Source organism: Manis javanica, chromosome 1, assembly GCF_040802235.1.
Source record: "Manis javanica isolate MJ-LG chromosome 1, MJ_LKY, whole genome shotgun sequence".
Lineage (NCBI taxonomy): Eukaryota > Metazoa > Chordata > Mammalia > Pholidota > Manidae > Manis > Manis javanica.
In genome coordinates this window covers 190120233-190136917 of record NC_133156.1, presented here as the reverse complement: position 1 = coordinate 190136917, position 16685 = coordinate 190120233, and the positions used below count along the sequence as shown (strand labels likewise).

General features: G+C 35.8%; 1 protein-coding gene across 10 annotated transcripts in view; it reads left to right on the top strand.

Annotated features, from left to right (window-relative positions):
* The window catches only part of EHBP1 (EH domain binding protein 1), a 433785-nt gene that overhangs the window by 233685 nt on the left and 183415 nt on the right, over positions 1-16685 (top strand). For all 10 annotated transcript variants that reach the window (XM_073212603.1, XM_073212598.1, XM_073212633.1 and 7 more), the window contains one exon: positions 15676-15862. In XM_073212603.1, coding sequence (XP_073068704.1) covers positions 15676-15862 — 187 coding nt within the window. The remainder of the gene's footprint in view (positions 1-15675; positions 15863-16685) is intronic.

The window sequence follows — 16685 nt, the reverse complement described above, 5'->3', positions numbered from 1 at the left end:
TTTGCAACAACATGGATGGAGGTGGAAGATATTATGCTCAGTGAAATAAGCCAGGTGGAGAAAGACAAGTGCCAAATGATTTCACTCATTTGTGGAGTAAAACAATGAGGCAAAATCGAAGGATCAAATTAGCAGATTCACAGACTCCAAGAAGGGACTAGTGGTTACCAAAGGGGAAGGGTGTGGGAGGGCGTGTTGGGAGGCAGGGAGATAGGAAATGAGTGGTATTGTGTTTAGTACATATGGTGTGGTGGGTTACGGGGAAAACAGCAAAGCACAGAGAAGGCAAACAGTGAGTCTGTGTTATCTTACTATATTGATGGACAGTGTCTGCATTGGGGTGTGGGTAGGGAATTGATAATGTGGGTAAATGTAGTAACATTTTTTTCATGTGAAACCTTCATAAGAGTGTCTGTCAATAATACCTTAATAAAAAAATTTTTTTATTGTTAACATACGGAATTCAAAAATATATCAAAAAAATCATTTTTTTATATGAAGTAGGATTTCTTCTAGGGATGCAAGGAGGTACAATATTAGAAAATCCGTCAACATCATCCACCACATCAACAAAAAGGAGAAAAACCACCTGATCATCTCCAAAGATGCCGAAAAAACATTTGACAAAATTCAATACCCATTCATTATAAAAACTCTCAACAAAATGGGTGTAGAAGGCAAATACATCAACATTATAGAGGCCACATATGACAAACCCACAGCAACATCATACTTAACAGTGAGAAGCTGAAAGCCTTTCCTTGAGGATTAGGAACAAGACAAGGATGCCCACTCTTTCCACTTTTTTTTTTTTTTTTAACTTACATTCTCAAATTTTTCAACTATATTACAAGTTCTTATCCTTCTGATATCCTTTTTTGTTTTTTTGAGAGGGCATCTCTCATATTTATTGATCAAATGGTTGTTAACAACAATAAAATTCAGTATAGGGGGGTCAACGCTCAATGTACAATCATTAATCCATCTCAAGCCTAATTCTCGTCAGTCTCCAATCTTCTGAAGCATAACGAACAAGTTCTTACATGGTGAACGAATTCTTACATAGTGAATAAATTCTTACATGGTGAACAGTACAAGGGCATTCATCACAGAAACTTTCGGTTTTGATCATGCATTATGACCTATAAACAATCAGATCAAATATGAATATTCGTTTGATTTTTGTACTTGATTTATATGTTGATCCCACATTTCTCCTATTATTATTATTATTTTTATTTTTAATAAAATGCTGAAGTGGTAGGTAGATGCAAGATAAAGGTAGAAAACATAGTTTAGTGCTGTAAGAGGGCAAATGTAGATGATCAGATGATCAGGTGTGTGCCTATGGACTAAGTATTAATCCAGGCTAGACAAGGGCAGCAAAACATCCACGGATGCAGAAGATTTCTCTCAAAGCAGGGGGGGTGAGGTTCTGAGCCTCACCTCTGTTGATCCCCAAATTCTCACCTGATGGCCCCCCTGCGACTGTGCTTGTCTTAGGTTGTTCCTCCCTTGAGGAATCTTACCCGTCTCTGGCTAACCAGTCATCTTCCGGGGCCATACAGGGAAATGTAAAGTTGGTAAGTGAGAGAGAAGCCATATTGTTTGCAAAGGTTAGCTTTTTACTTCTTTGCAGATTTATGCCCTGTGGCTTCTATGCCCAGCCCTTGTCTCGAGGTATCTTTACCACCTGGAGGAATTATGATACTCGGTAAATTCGATATGAGGCACGAATTCTATTTAAGGGTTGTAATTAGGAAGGAAGAAGAAAAGCTATAGATGTAGCATATGAAGGAAACATGGGAGGATTGATTATTTCTTTGACACATCTTCTTGTATAGTACCTTAAGTATGTATAGGTTTTAAAAGTAACTAATTTGCACACACATATTAACATAATAGGAATACGGTGACATAAACAAAGCAAATCTATAATTACCATCCATCTCCAGTGAAGCCACGAAAACCATTTAGGCACCCTAGGCATTTGTGAAAATTTATCAATGATATGATGGATATTGTCCAACTGTACTTGAACCATCAGACAAATTAAAGCAGCCCATTTCTGGGATCTGTTCACATCCCATATGTTCCTTTAACCATAGATAGTGTATAGTCGTGAGATTTTGGAGTGCTACAGCTTGCACCCCTCCCAACTCCTGGTTGAGTTCCAACAGTACAGATCCGGTCAAATTCGTTGTCTCACTGTATGCACATGCCAGCCTAGACATCTCCCTCCTCATTCCTATGGCAAGTCCAGGAGACGGTGGGCTGGATGCAGCCACAACCGCAGCATCGTCCGGATCCCTGTGGAGGCTTTTTGATGATCATCCCCCGGCACAAGTCCTCCAGAGAGTGCTGATGCTGGAAGCTCCTCCTCATATCGTATCTTAGTTCATTTTCTGGGTATCCAAGCTAGGCCTTGATCTTCTGCATAGAAACAAACAGACCCTTTGCCCACACTTTGACATGCCCTCTATACCACTGTGCAGAACTCATTGGAGGTCAGCACACAGTAACTGCTTTTTTTTTTTTTTTTTTAATTAAGAGAAAGGAATATTATCAGAAAAGAGTACCTCCATAGCTGATCATCTGACACCCTTTAAGTGATCAACATTAAGGATATTTAAAGCATGTGTTGATCTTTGATTTACCAATAGTTTTATCCTGTCAAGGAGTAATCCCCCTTTTCTTTCTTTCTTTCTTTTCTTTTTTTTTTTTTTTTTTAGTTTTTAATCTACACTTACATGAAGAATACTATGTTTACTGTGCTCTCCCCTACATCAGGTCCCCCCTAACAACCACATTACGGTTACTGTCCATCAGCTTAGCAAAATGTTGTAGAGTCACTACTTGTCCTCTCTGTGTTGTGCAGCCCACCCTCCCTTTCTTCCTCCCCCCCATGCATGCTAATCTTAATACCCCCCTTCTTCTTCCCCCCCCATCCCTCCCTGCCCACGCATCCTCCCCAGTTCCTTTCCCTTTGGTACCTGTTAGTCCATTTTTGGGTTCTGTAATTCCGCTGCTGTTTTGTTCCTTCAGTTTTTCCTTTGTTCCTATACTCCTCAGATGAGTGAAATCATTTGGTATTTCTCTTTCTCCGCTTGGCTTATTTCACTGAGCATAATACTCTCCAGCTCCATCCATGTTGCTGCAAATGGTTGGATTTTTCCACTTCTTATGGCTGAGTAGTATTCCATTGTATATATGTACCACATTTTCTTTATCCATTCATCTACCGATGGACATTTAGGTTGCTTCCAATTCTTGGCTATTGTAAATAGTGCTGCGATAAACATAGGGGTGCATCTGTCTTTCTCAAACTTGATTGCTGCGTTCTTAGGGTAAATTCCTAGGAATGGAATTCCTGGGTCAAATGGTAGGTCTGTTTTGAGCATTTTGATGAACCTCCATACTGCTTTCCACAATGGTTGAACTAATTTACATTCCCACCAGCAGTGTAGGAGGGTTCCCCTTTCTCCACAGCCTCGCCAACATTTGTTATTGTTTGTCTTTTGGATGGCAGCTATCCTTACTGGTGTGAGGTGATACCTCATTGTAGTTTTAATTTGCATTTCTCTGATAATTAGCGATGTGGAGCATCTTTTCATGTGTCTCTTGGCCATCTGTATTTCTTTTTTGGAGAACTGTCTGTTCAGTTCCTCTGCCCATTTTTTAATTGGGTTATTTGTTTTTTGTTTGTTGAGGCGTGTGAGCTCTTTATATATTCTGGATGTCAAGCCTTTATCGGATGTGTCATTTTCAAATATATTCTCCCATGCTGATGGATTTTGTTCTATTGATGGTGTCTTTCACTGTACAGAAGCTTTTCAGCTTAATGTAGTCCCACTTGCTCATTTTTGCTGTTGTTTTCCTTGCCTGGGGAGATATGTTCAAGAAGAGGTCACTCATGTTTATGTCTAAGAGGTTTTTGCCTATGTTTTTTTCCAAGAGTTTAATGGTTTCATGACTTACATTCAGGTCTTTGATCCATTTTGAGTTTACCTTTGTATATGGGGTTAGACAATGGTCCAGTTTCATTCTCCTACATATAGCTGTCCAGTTTTGACAGCACCAGAAGAGACTGTCATTTTGCCATTGTATGTCCATGGCTCCTTTATCAAATATTAATTGACCATATATGTTTGGATTAATTTCTGGGGTCTCTAATCTGTTCCACTGGTCTGTGGCTCTGTTCTTGTGCCAGTACCGAATTGTCTTGATTACTATGGCTTTGTAGTAGAGCTTGAAGTTGGGGAGTGAGGTCCCCCCTACTTTACTCTTTTTTTTCAGGATTGCTTTGGCTATTCGGGGTCTTTGGTGTTTCCATATGAATTTTTGAATTATTTGTTCCAATTCATTGTAGAATGTTGCTGGTAATTTGAGAGGGATTGCATCAAATCTGTATATTGCTTTGGGCAGGATGGCCATTTTGACGATATTAATTCTTCCTAGCCATGAGCATGGGATGAGTTTCCATTTATTAGTGTCCCCTTTAATTTCTCTTAAGAGTGACTTGTAGTTTTCAGAGTATAAGTCTTTCACTACTTTGGTTAGGTTTATTCCTAGGTATTTTATTCTTTTTGATGCAATGGTGAATGGAATTGTTTTCCTGATTTCTCTTTCTATTGATTCGTTGTTAGTGTATAGGAAAGCCACAGATTTCTGTGTGTTAATCTTGTATCCTGCAACTTTGCTGTATTCTGATATCAGTTCTAGTAGTTTTGGAGTGGAGTCTTTAGGGTTTTTTATGTACAGTATCATATCATCTGCAAATAGTGACAGTTTAACTTCTTCTTTACCAATCTGGATTCCTTGTATTTCTTTGTTTTGTCTGATTGCCGTGGCTAGGACCTCCAGTACTATGTTAAATAACAGTGGGGAGAGTGAGCATCCCTGTCTGGTTCCCGATCTCAGAGAAAATGCTTTCAGCTTCTCGCTGTTCAGTATAATGCTGACTGTGGGTTTATCATATATGGCCTTTATTATGTTGAGGTACTTGCCCTCTATTCCCATTTTGCTGAGAGTTTTTATCATGAATGGATGTTGAATTTTGTCAAATGCTTTTTCAGCATCTATGGAGATGATCATGTGGTTTTTGTCTTTCTTTTTGTTGATATGGTGGATGATGTTGATGGATTTTCGAATGTTGTACCATCCTTGCATCCCTGGGATGAACCCCACTTGGTCATGGTGTATGATCCTTTTGATATACTGTTGAATTCTGTTTGCTAATATTTTGTTGAGTATTTTTGCATCTACATTCATCAGGGATATTGGTCTGTAATTTTCTTTTTTGGTGGGGTCTTTGCCTGGTTTTGGTATTAGGGTGATGTTGGCCTCATAGAATGAGTTTGGGAGTATTCCCTCTTCTTCTATTTTGTGGAACACTTTAAGGAGAATGGGTATTATGTCTTCTCTGTGTGTCTTTCCAGTTTTATTGAACAAATTCTGGAGATCCTCTCCATTGCAATTAGACAACACAGGGACATAGAGGGCATCCAGATTGGTAAGGAAGAAGTTAAACTGTCCCTGTTTTCAGATGACATGATATTGTACATAAAAAAACCCTAAAGAATCCACTCACAAACTACTAGATCTAATACATGAATTCAGCAATGTTGCAGTATACAAAATTAATTTACAAGTCTTTTACATTCCTATACACTAATGATGAACTAGTAGAGGGAGAAATTAGAAAAACAATTCCATTCACATTTGCATCAAAAAGAATAAAATACCTAGGAATAAACCTAACCAAGGAAGTGAAAGACCTGTACTTTGAAAAGTGCAAGATACTCCTGTGAGAAATCAAAGATGATACCAATTAACAGAAACACATCCCATGCTCATGGGTAGAAAGAATTAATATTGTTAAAATGGCCGTCCTGCCTAAAGGAATCTACAGATTCAATGCAATTCATTTCAAAATACCAACAGCATTCTTCAATGAACTAGAGCAAGTCATTCTAAAATTCATATAGAATCACTAAAAATCCAACATAGCCAGAGAAATCCTGAGAAGGAAAAATCAAACTGGGGGAATTATGCTCCCCAACTTCAAGCTCTACTACAAAGCCACAGTAATCCAGACAATTTGGTACTGGCACAAAAACAGAACCATACATCAGTGGACAGAATAGAGAGCCCAGATGTAAACTCAACCGTCTTTGGTCAGTTATTATACAATAAAGGATCCATGGACATACAATCGGGAAATAAGTGCCTCTTCAACAACTGGTGTTGGCAAAACTGGTCAGCTACATGCAAGAAAATGAAACTGGATTATTGTTTAACCCCCGTACACAAATGTAAACTAAAAATGGACCAAAGACCTGAATGTGAGTCATGAATTCATAATACTCTTAGAAGACAATATAGGCAAAAGTCTCCTGATTATAAACATCAGCAACTTCTTCCTGAAAGCATCTCCTTGAGCAAGGGAAACAAACAAAAATGAACATATGGGACTACATCAAACTAAAAAGCCTCTGTACAGCAAAGGGCACCATCTGCAGAACAAATAGGCACCCTACAATATGGGAGAATTCATTTGTAAATGACATATCTGACAAGGGGTTAACATCCAAAATATATTAAGATCTCACATGCCTCAACACCTAAAAAGCAAATAAGCCAATTAAAAAATGCACAGAGAATATGAACAGACATTTCTCCCAAGAAGAAATTCAGATGGCGAACAGAGAGAAGAAAAGATGCCCCACATCTCTAGTCAACAGGGAAATGGAAATTAAAATCACAATGGGATGTCACCTCATACCAGTAAGGATGGCCAGCATAGAAAAGACTAAGAACAACAAATGTTGGTGAGGATGCGGAGAAAGGGGAACCCTCCTACACTGCTGGTGGGAATGTAAGGTAGTTCAACCATTGTGGAAAGCAATATGTAGGTTCCTCAAAAAACTAAAAATAGAAGTACCATTTGACTCAGGAATCCTACTCCTTGAAATTTACACAAAGAATACAAGTTCTCAAATTCAAAAAGACATATGCACCCCTATGTTTATTGCAGCACTATTTACAGTAGCCAAGATATGGAAGCAATGTAAGTGTCCATCAGTAGATGAATGTATAAAGAAAATTTGGTACATATACACAATGGAATACTATTCATCCATAAGAAAGAAACAAATCCTACCATTTGTAACAACATGGATAGAGCTAGAGGATATTTTGCTCAGTGAAATAAGTCAGACAGAGAAAGACAAGTGCCAAATGATTTCCCTCATTTGTGGAATATAATAATGAAACAAAACTGAAGGAACAAAACAGCAGGAAACTCGGACTCCAACAAGGGACTAGTGGTTACCAAAGGGTAGGGGTGTGGGAGCATGGGTGGGGAAGAAGAAAGAAGGGTATTGAGGGGTATTATGTTTAGTACACATGGTGTAGGGGTCACAGGGAAAACAGGGTAGCACTGAGAAGGCAAATAGTGAATCTGGAATATTACAACACTGATTACAAGGACAATGACTGCAATGGGGTATGGTTGGGGACTTGATAATATGGGTAAATGTAGTAACCACATTGTATTTTCATGTGAAACCTTCATAATAGTGTATATCAATAATAGCTCAATTAAAAATTAAAAAGAAATGCCATGCGCAGAAGCATCCAAAAAAAATCTCATGGATAAATTTTAACAAAGATAAAACAATAAAACATTGCTGAGAGCAATTAAAGAGAAATCAATGTAGAGAAATACTATGTTTATAGACTTAAACTGATCTACAGATTCAGTACTATTCCAATGAAAATTTGGCATCCATTTTATATAATTGATAAGCTAATTTAAAAACGTATATAGAAATACAAGGGACCTAGAATATCCAAATTATTTTGTTTAAGAGTAAATTTGGAGGACCTTCTCCTTGATTTCAAGACTCATAAACCAAGACATTGTGGTATTGGCTCAAAGGTAGATATATTGGTGAATGGAAGGAAATAAGAAAGTCTACAAATAGATCCACACATATACTGCCAATTGATTTTGACAAAGCTAGAAGGGAAGTCACTTAAGAAAAGATAACCTTTAAAATAAATGGTGCTAGAATGAGTAGATGCCCCATATCCACCCCCTGCCTCAAAAGAACTATGACCCTTACCTCACACCATATACAAAATTTAACCTAAACTAGATCATACATCTGTAAATAAGAACTAAACCATTAGAACTTCTAGAATAATGTGTAGAAGAAAATCTTAGTGACCTTAGGTTGGGTAAAAATTTCTTAACTAAGATGCAGAAAGCACAAAGTGTCAAAGGAAAAAAATGTTAATTTGGATTCCATCAAAATTTAAAATCTTTTCTCTTTGAAAAAAACCTGAAAATAAAAGGCATGGTACAGTTTGGCAGAAATTCTTTGCAGAGTACATATTTGGCAAAAGAACTCTTAATGATAAGGCAAACATATAAAACTCATCAAATTATATTTTTTAACTATGTGCCACTTATTGTGTATCAATTATACCTAAATAAAATTTTTTCTTTAAAAAAAACAGCAACTTTTAACTTTATTAGCACAAATACTATCTCATATGATTGATTCCAGTGTGAAGTCTTGGACCTTGCAGGGTTTGATGAAAATCATTGGTATGGTATAGGGGAGACCTACAAAATATTTAAGATTTCAAAAATCTGAATAATAATTATATGTTTACCTGCTATATGTATATTTTCTTTCCTTGGTTATACATGAATTTTAGTATATTAAGACTATTTAGATCTTGGCAAAAATAGTTATTTCTTTAAAAATACATTTTTGGTAGGGCAATCTTTCAAAATATGAAATATATGTGTTGAAAGAGGGTAATGAAATAACATGCATCCTCCTGTGATGCATGAAGTTTGGAGCAATTGCTTCGTGTGAAGGGAGAAAAGTTGTCTCTCTCCTGTGTGTTGGTCAGCAGGATTTTACTTCTAGGTACTATACTTTACAAGGGGCACTGATGACTCAGAGTTAGCAGATTAGAGCAACAGAATTGTCAAAATGTCCAGAAACCACATCAAATGAGCAGTGATCGAAGGCATAGGCGTTGCCAGGTAGCTGCGTCTAGGGAGGTCTCTCCCTGCTCACTAGGTGAAGCACTAGGAAAAAACTCAGCTTGGATTGGGGAGGATTCTTGAGTCTGGGTGAGGAAGAATTCTCAAACAGGTCAGATGAGTGTAGGTAATGGAGAAATTCATTAAAGCAAGAGCAGCAGGGCACGTCAGCTGCCATGCAGGCAGCGGAGAACAGATAACTGCAAAGGAAAAGTTCTCCATCTAGGGCAGATTCCTTGCCAACTCCTGAAACCAGGGTCACCTGGCATCCTGTGTCCACTTGAATCAGCGTGTCATGGGGACTAACTCCTACCACTCCAGGATTTGGGTGACCCATAGAGGACAGGATGGAGTGAGATTGTGTTTTGAGAACTTCCCAAAGAAAGGAGATTTTCAGGCATGCTACTAAGAGCAGATGGCACAGTAACAGTTTTGTCCAGGTCACCCAGGAAACATGCAGGCCCAAATCTGAGCTCTTAGCAGCCCCTTCCTACTTATTATGAATAAAGCAGAGATAGAGTGAAGACTTGGAAATACAATGAAATAGCAGAGGCAAACCACAATAATTTGAGCAGTGAGAAAGCTTTATTTGAAAGTACACACTTAAAGAAAGGAAGGTGCAGACATCCTCAGGAGGCATGTGGAAAGTTTGGAGATACTGTCTTTTAAGGCTTTTAAGGATGGTGCAAAGGGCAGAGGGTAGATTGTTGGGCATAGGCTGGACTTGTGGTGTCAAGGTGCTTATCTCTGGTGAGAGACACCATGTCTTCTTTCCTTTATTACCAGTCCTCCAGCTAATTCTGCTAAATAAACCCTTAACAAGGAATTTGTTTATTCTGTTCTTCTGCAAGATAGTGGTTACCCTCAAGCAGTGAGGATATATCAATTAAGACTGCCTGCCCTCCCTTAAGATAGGCCGTTGGGTTATTGTCTAATTACCAGAGAATACGTTAGGAATCTTACTTCTCAACTCTGCTTTTTAAAATAGAATCTTCACCTTAAGATGGGGTCCCTCCTGTTTTTACTATACTGTTTATATCTCAGCATTTTCATCATAGGCAGGAAAAGTTCATCATGATGCTTGTCCCATGTCCTTGCCCTACCTCACAGGGACTGTCTGATTTAGAATAGAGATGATTTAAGGAAACTATTAATAGCCAAATTCAAATATTTGAGACTTGCTTGAAAGAATGAAATAGTTGACTTGTTTTCCATTGCTCTGGAACTGCATTTCTCAACCATTTCCTGTTCTAATCACATGGCAAATGACTCTCTTGAGTGCTACATGCCTTCATGGGCATGGATAGATTTTGATAAAACCTTTAAAAGTTCTATCCTCTTATATGTATATATATAATTACATCATAATAATCATCTGATTCCAAACCTGGGTTGAGATCTCAATACTAATTAATAATTATTTAAAGATTGAAAAAGTTGGCACAACTCTTGCTAAAGTTATTATATTTATTCTTTCTAATGGTTAATATGTGATTAAAATAAAATTTCTCATGGGTGTTGTAGGTGCTGAGTAATAGCCACACACCTAGAATATTTGAATGTAAATTTAAACTTTAAGTACAAGCATTCAGTCATTCCAAGATGCATGAGTATTACACAATACACACACACCCTACTCTCTCCTATTAACAAATTAAAAAGACATCTAATGTTTGCTTAAACTTTTAAAACGCCATAATAAAAACTAAAATCAGAATCACTGGGTGTTTCCTTTTGACCATTCTTTTCTCTACATGAAAGTCAATCTTTACAAGTTTCCCATGAATAAAGAGCATTCTGAAATTGCTCAATCATCTGAAGTTAACAGAGGGAGCATATAAACACTCAGCCTGTTCTGTAGGAACACACACACACATACTCTAAAGATTGCTCATCATCTAATGTAAGAGTCAGGGAAGAACTATTTCTCAGCTTTTTTCCCATAAGTTTATAGGTCCAACTTTGGTAGCAGAAATTGTCCAAAATTTGTTCTTATTCATAATAAACTTATGACCTTTCATCAAGTGAAAATCCTATATGACTCATCTTCCATTACCAAACTCTTCCTATATCCTCCAACATAAAACTATCACAAATAAATAGTGCTGAATCCTTTGATGTGTAAAAAACCTTCAGCAGCTCAGCATATCCATCAACACCAAGAGAAAGTACACACCCTTCAGTGCTTGTATCACGTGTCCTTTACACTTAACCCAATGGGTTTCTCAGCTTTCCCGTATTTGGGGGTTAGTTCAGTTTATGTAGCAAAAATGAAAACTGATAAAGCAATGCAATTTTTTCAAACACTAGGAAGTGACTTTTGAGGTCCAGCATGAAATCATTTCTGGTATGATTGTGCATCAGTTTCTCAAGGAAAGTTGTCATTGAACTTTATTCAGAGAAGCTACATTGTCATTTCAATAATTTGGATTGTTTTCCAAAAGAAACAAATTTTCAAGGTCAGAAGAAAAGACTACAGATTTTGCTGTACCCTTGCTTCATATTTTATTGTTTTTCAATATTTGCTAATGTTTCTTCAACTTACAGTTTTTCTTTGTGTAATTCTTTTTCCTGAATGAATAATGCCATTAAAATTATTCTGTCCAATTTTCTACTGAATATAACAGATTAATTTTTAATTCACAGTGAGTTAATGATGTAAGTAATCTATTACTAAAGTGTACAGTACAAGGATAAAACTGTTTTTTTGTTTATTCAGACTAATGTACGAAGCCCTGAAGTAAATTACTTAAATTATAAATGATCAACAGAAAGTGGAAACTATGCTAATTCCATAATTTTCCTTACTAAAAACATTGTTTATTTTAAAAAATCAGCAGTTGTATAATTCTGATCATTATACAAAAGGGAACAGTGTTCACAATTTTATATATATATATATATATATATATATATATATATATATATATTCACACATTTATTTACATACATACATGTATATTATGTAAAACATAATGTGTATTTATTATTCACTGTTTTTTATAGCACTTTTTAATTGAGATATACTTCACATAACATAATATTCCACATTAGTGGTTTTTAGTTTATTTACTGTGTTGCACAGCTGTCACACTAATTTCAGAGCATTTTTGTTACCTCAAAAAGAAATCATATGCCTGTTAGTAATTAGTCCCAATTCCTCCCTTCCCCCATCTCCTGAAAGCCACTAATCTACTTTCTGTCTATATGGATTTGGTTTTTCTGGAAACTGCATATAAAGGGGAAGATACCCTGTTTATTTCTAAAGAGTAGGAAATTCAGTTTTAGTTAAGAATCTCTGATCTATAAGGAGGATCATTCAAAGCCCTTGGAAGTAGAAGCTTCTTATCTTTATTCTAATTTAGTGCCTAACCAATGATGATGCCTACCTAACACACTGTTGTCTCAGGTGTATGGAGATACCTATTTCCTTTGTCTTCTTGGTGGTCAGGCATGGTCCAGGGCCGCTGGAGTTCCTGGTACCTCCATTTTCTAGAAACTTCCTAGAATTGCTCTAGCATGCCATCAAATTTAGTTTTCACTGCAAGTCATAATGTAATAGAGATTGAGAAACACAGCTCTGATTGTTTCAATGTCCAATTTTGATTATATTTCTAGAAATAGCCTCAAAAACCAACTTTGTAAATCATTTGATCTGAGCTTCTTTTCTACTTGTATTTACCTTTTCTTTACAAAGAAAACCAATATTCAAGTGGTTAGAGAGAGACTTAAGTGGTTGAAGCAGGCTGTGACATGAAAAAAAAAGAATATCTAGAATCTAGATACCTTTGTATACATACTAGATAAGTTTTGTTAAAGTTGCATGCAACTGGGTACTCTAAATTCAGTTATAAAAAAGTACACTGAACAATTGCCTGTTTTAAGGAATTCTGTCATTTTTTTCCATTAAGCACAAATCCTTTTGTAATACAAATATCCTCTTTTGAATTTTTCTTAAACTAGCCATATTTACATAACAAATTAATAATAATGATTTGTAGCAGCTATCATCTTACAAATTGATATGGAAATTTGTTATAGAAAGATTTAAGCAGGAATAGTTTTTTAAAATAACATCCAAATAGTTCACATAGCTGAATTAAATCATTTAGGTTGAAGTGGGTGTCTTCAGTCTTGAAACATTTAAAATCAGTTGATAAATGATAAGCTTTTGGGTTAAAACATTTTTTTGTTTTTATCACATTTCTTTATACTTACCTCTGAACCAATTTAGATTTTGAAAAATAGTTAAATGAAGCTATTGATAAAAGTAGGATAAACAAGATTGTTATAAGGATTAAATGTGTTAATACATGTGAAACACTTAAAAGAGTACATAGTGTAGCACAAGCACTTTATAAATGTTAGTTTAGTCTGGGTGTGATATCTTTTCTACCTCTTTTCAGAGAGTATTCAGCTTTATCTGTTAACATTTTGTTAACATTGTTCCTTGCTTTGATTTCCTTGGGTTCTTACTCAGGTGGTAAACATGGGATATAATTTCAAGCATATCCCGGTCACTAGGCAAAAATATTTTAGTCTAAAAGGCTAATTTTCAAATATGTATCTATTTCCTCTCTGTCCTTTCTCTTGAATGCACAGACATAAGAAGAGGAAGAATAGGAAATATGTTTCCATTCAGTTGAAATCAGCTATCCTGAGCAGAGTTGAAAGAAATTTTGAGCTGCACCCCAACTCAGTAGAAATGATTGCCATGAGTGCAGTGAGAGTGACATCACAAGTATGGCATATTTCCCATCTCAGATCCCAATGTACTTGGTACCCAGAGCCTCATGTGACCTGACTGTCAATTTATAAATCCTTAGGCAGAGGGGTAGATAATCGTTTATTGGTTCTGAGGCTGGAACTATTGTACTTCAAAGAATATGCACAAGAAACAGGGCAATCACCACTACTGGCCTTAGATGGAATCCCCTTGGTATGATCACTGTGTTTGGGTGATCTAGTCCTTAGCTTTATAGACTCAGAAGTTATATTGTTACTGTGGATGCAGGATATTTGAATCTGGGGTCCTGACTGGTGTTGAGAAAAAATAACAACAAACTATAAATAAGAACAGAATAATCAGAATAACCAGTTTATTATTATATAATAGGAAGAATAATTGTCATGTATGCCAGATACTTGTGTTTATGAATAATTAAGGAGAAAAAATCTATCTACTCATAACAGAAATTAAGCAAGGCCTAGACTAGGTGGAAAAAAAAAATGTCTTCCCTGAGAAGTTATAAGCATAGGTCCACCCTCATGTGGATTTGACATTATATTAGGATGGTCTGGGAACCTCAAAGCAAACAAAGTAACATTCAAAATGACTCCTGTAGTACTTGGCAAATGGAAGCATAATACACACTGAAGAAAGGCACTCCCAGCTCAGACTACACAGGATTTCTTCAGATTAAGCCCTAACTCACAATCTAGAATTACAAAACACACAAGGAAATAGTTTACTAAGAGAAAGAGAGGAGACAAAAGAGACAACAGGATCATACATGCAAGAATTTCAAATAATTTAGCAGATAGAGACTATAAAATGCTTAAATGATTAATGACTCAAACTCTGTACCTGATATATTATACACACATTCATAAGAGGAAATATGCTTATTAAAATAAAAATTTCATGGAGAATTGAACATTAAATCAGACACAAATGAAGAGAGAAAAAGTTAACTGGATCATAGATATGAGGGAATTATCCAGCATGTAGCACAAGAGTAATAAAAATTTATAAAATTATGAAGGAATAGTTAACATATATCTAATAAGATTGTCTAATGAACAGAATAGAGAAAATAGAGAAGAGACTATCAAAGATATAATGGCTGATAATTTCAGAAAGAATGAAACACATGGATCTTCAGATTCTCGAAATACAAGAATCTGAAACAAGGAAAACTAAAAGAAATGCACACCTAGACATATAGTATAATAGCTCAAACAGAAATAAAAAGGTCTTAACAGCAACCAGAGATAAAAGATGACTTACAAAAGAGCAATAATAGGCTGACAGTGGGCCAATATCTTCAAAGTGCTGAGATGAATTAACTGACAACTAGACTTCCCTACCCAGCTAAACTATCATTTGCATGTGACATAAAGACAGACATTTTCAATGCTTAGTAGAATTTACTAAAAACAGAACCTGACTGAACATCTACAAGATGTTTGCTAATGAGAAGGGAATTTAACACAGAGGAAGGTATGAAATGTAAGATTAAAAAAAAGAAGTTTAGTGTAGGAAGCATAAAACAACAAATCAGTATTTCCACATCTTACTTCCTTTTCCTTGTATGTGGAGTATAGGATTGACTATTATAATCAACAGTTTTCTAAGTGTCTATATATGATAGAGCTGAGCATAACCTTGTATTAAGATTTTAAAAAAATGTTTTTTAATAGAGAAAGTTTTTACTGTTAATAATGAACAAAAGATTCACAGTGATTGTTTTCAAATTGTACATTATCGCTGGCTTGTGTTTTTCTTTATCATTTTCAGTATTTTCTTGTTTTATAAACGTATGTTATTATTTAAATTAGGAGTAAACTATTTTTAGAGTGAACTTAATCATTCTTCTTTCATTTAGATCAAATCCTTTTTATGAACCTAAACCAACTCCTACAAATAATTTGGTAAATCCAATTCAAGAACTGGAAACTGAAAGGAAAGTGAAAAGAAAAGCCCCAGCTCCACCATGCATCTCACCAAAGACAGGGGGATTAAGTGAAAACACTGTTGTTTCTGCAGCAAGAGAACTTTCTACTTCTCCTAAGGTAGGAGTTTATTCTTAGTAAAATATGTATTAATGTTTGCTCTTTTTCTCCCATGCAATTTAATTCAAAATAGGAACTAATTATTAGCTATTTTTATGATTTAAAAGTAAAATCCAAGTAAATCATTATACTGCAATGCTGTATGTATGTTTGGGAGCCTGTAAGTTTATAGTACAGTATGGATTGTATATTTAAAGTTAAGATTTGTTTTTAAAATGCTGTTTTGAAATAGTGGAAGACATTACAATTGTAGTGTTGGTACTTTAAAGAAAGGATACTCTAAAGCATCTAGGTATGAGGGACAGCTTACATTGATACTGAGGAAGGAGTAGAAATTGTCCTTCTGAGAAATGTACTAGAAAGATTAAGTCTCAGTGCAAAGAAATGCTCTGTTGAAGAATTTCAGTATCATCCTTTTGACTTATGTTAGGTTACAATTCTGGCCTTCTTGTCACTACTTTTTAGACATTTGAATGTATAAAAACGAAATGGAAAGTGAAAACGGTGTTGGAACATAGTCTAAAGCTCTAAAATGGTTTGATTGTTTCACGTGTAAGGTAGAAATGTTGGCTTTAGCAAGTTTTTTCCAGCCCATCTGCTCGTGGGAGTCCATTGTTGTCACCATATCATGTTACAGGTACACCTTGGTTTATGGTGGTTCACTTTATTGTATTTCACAGAAAATTGAAGGTTTGTGGCAACAAGCAAGTTTGTTGGTGCCATTTTTCCAACAAGTATTTCCTCACTTCATTCTGTGTCAGTTTCGTAATTCTTGCAATATTTCAAACTTTTTCATTATTATATTTGTTACGATGATCTGTGA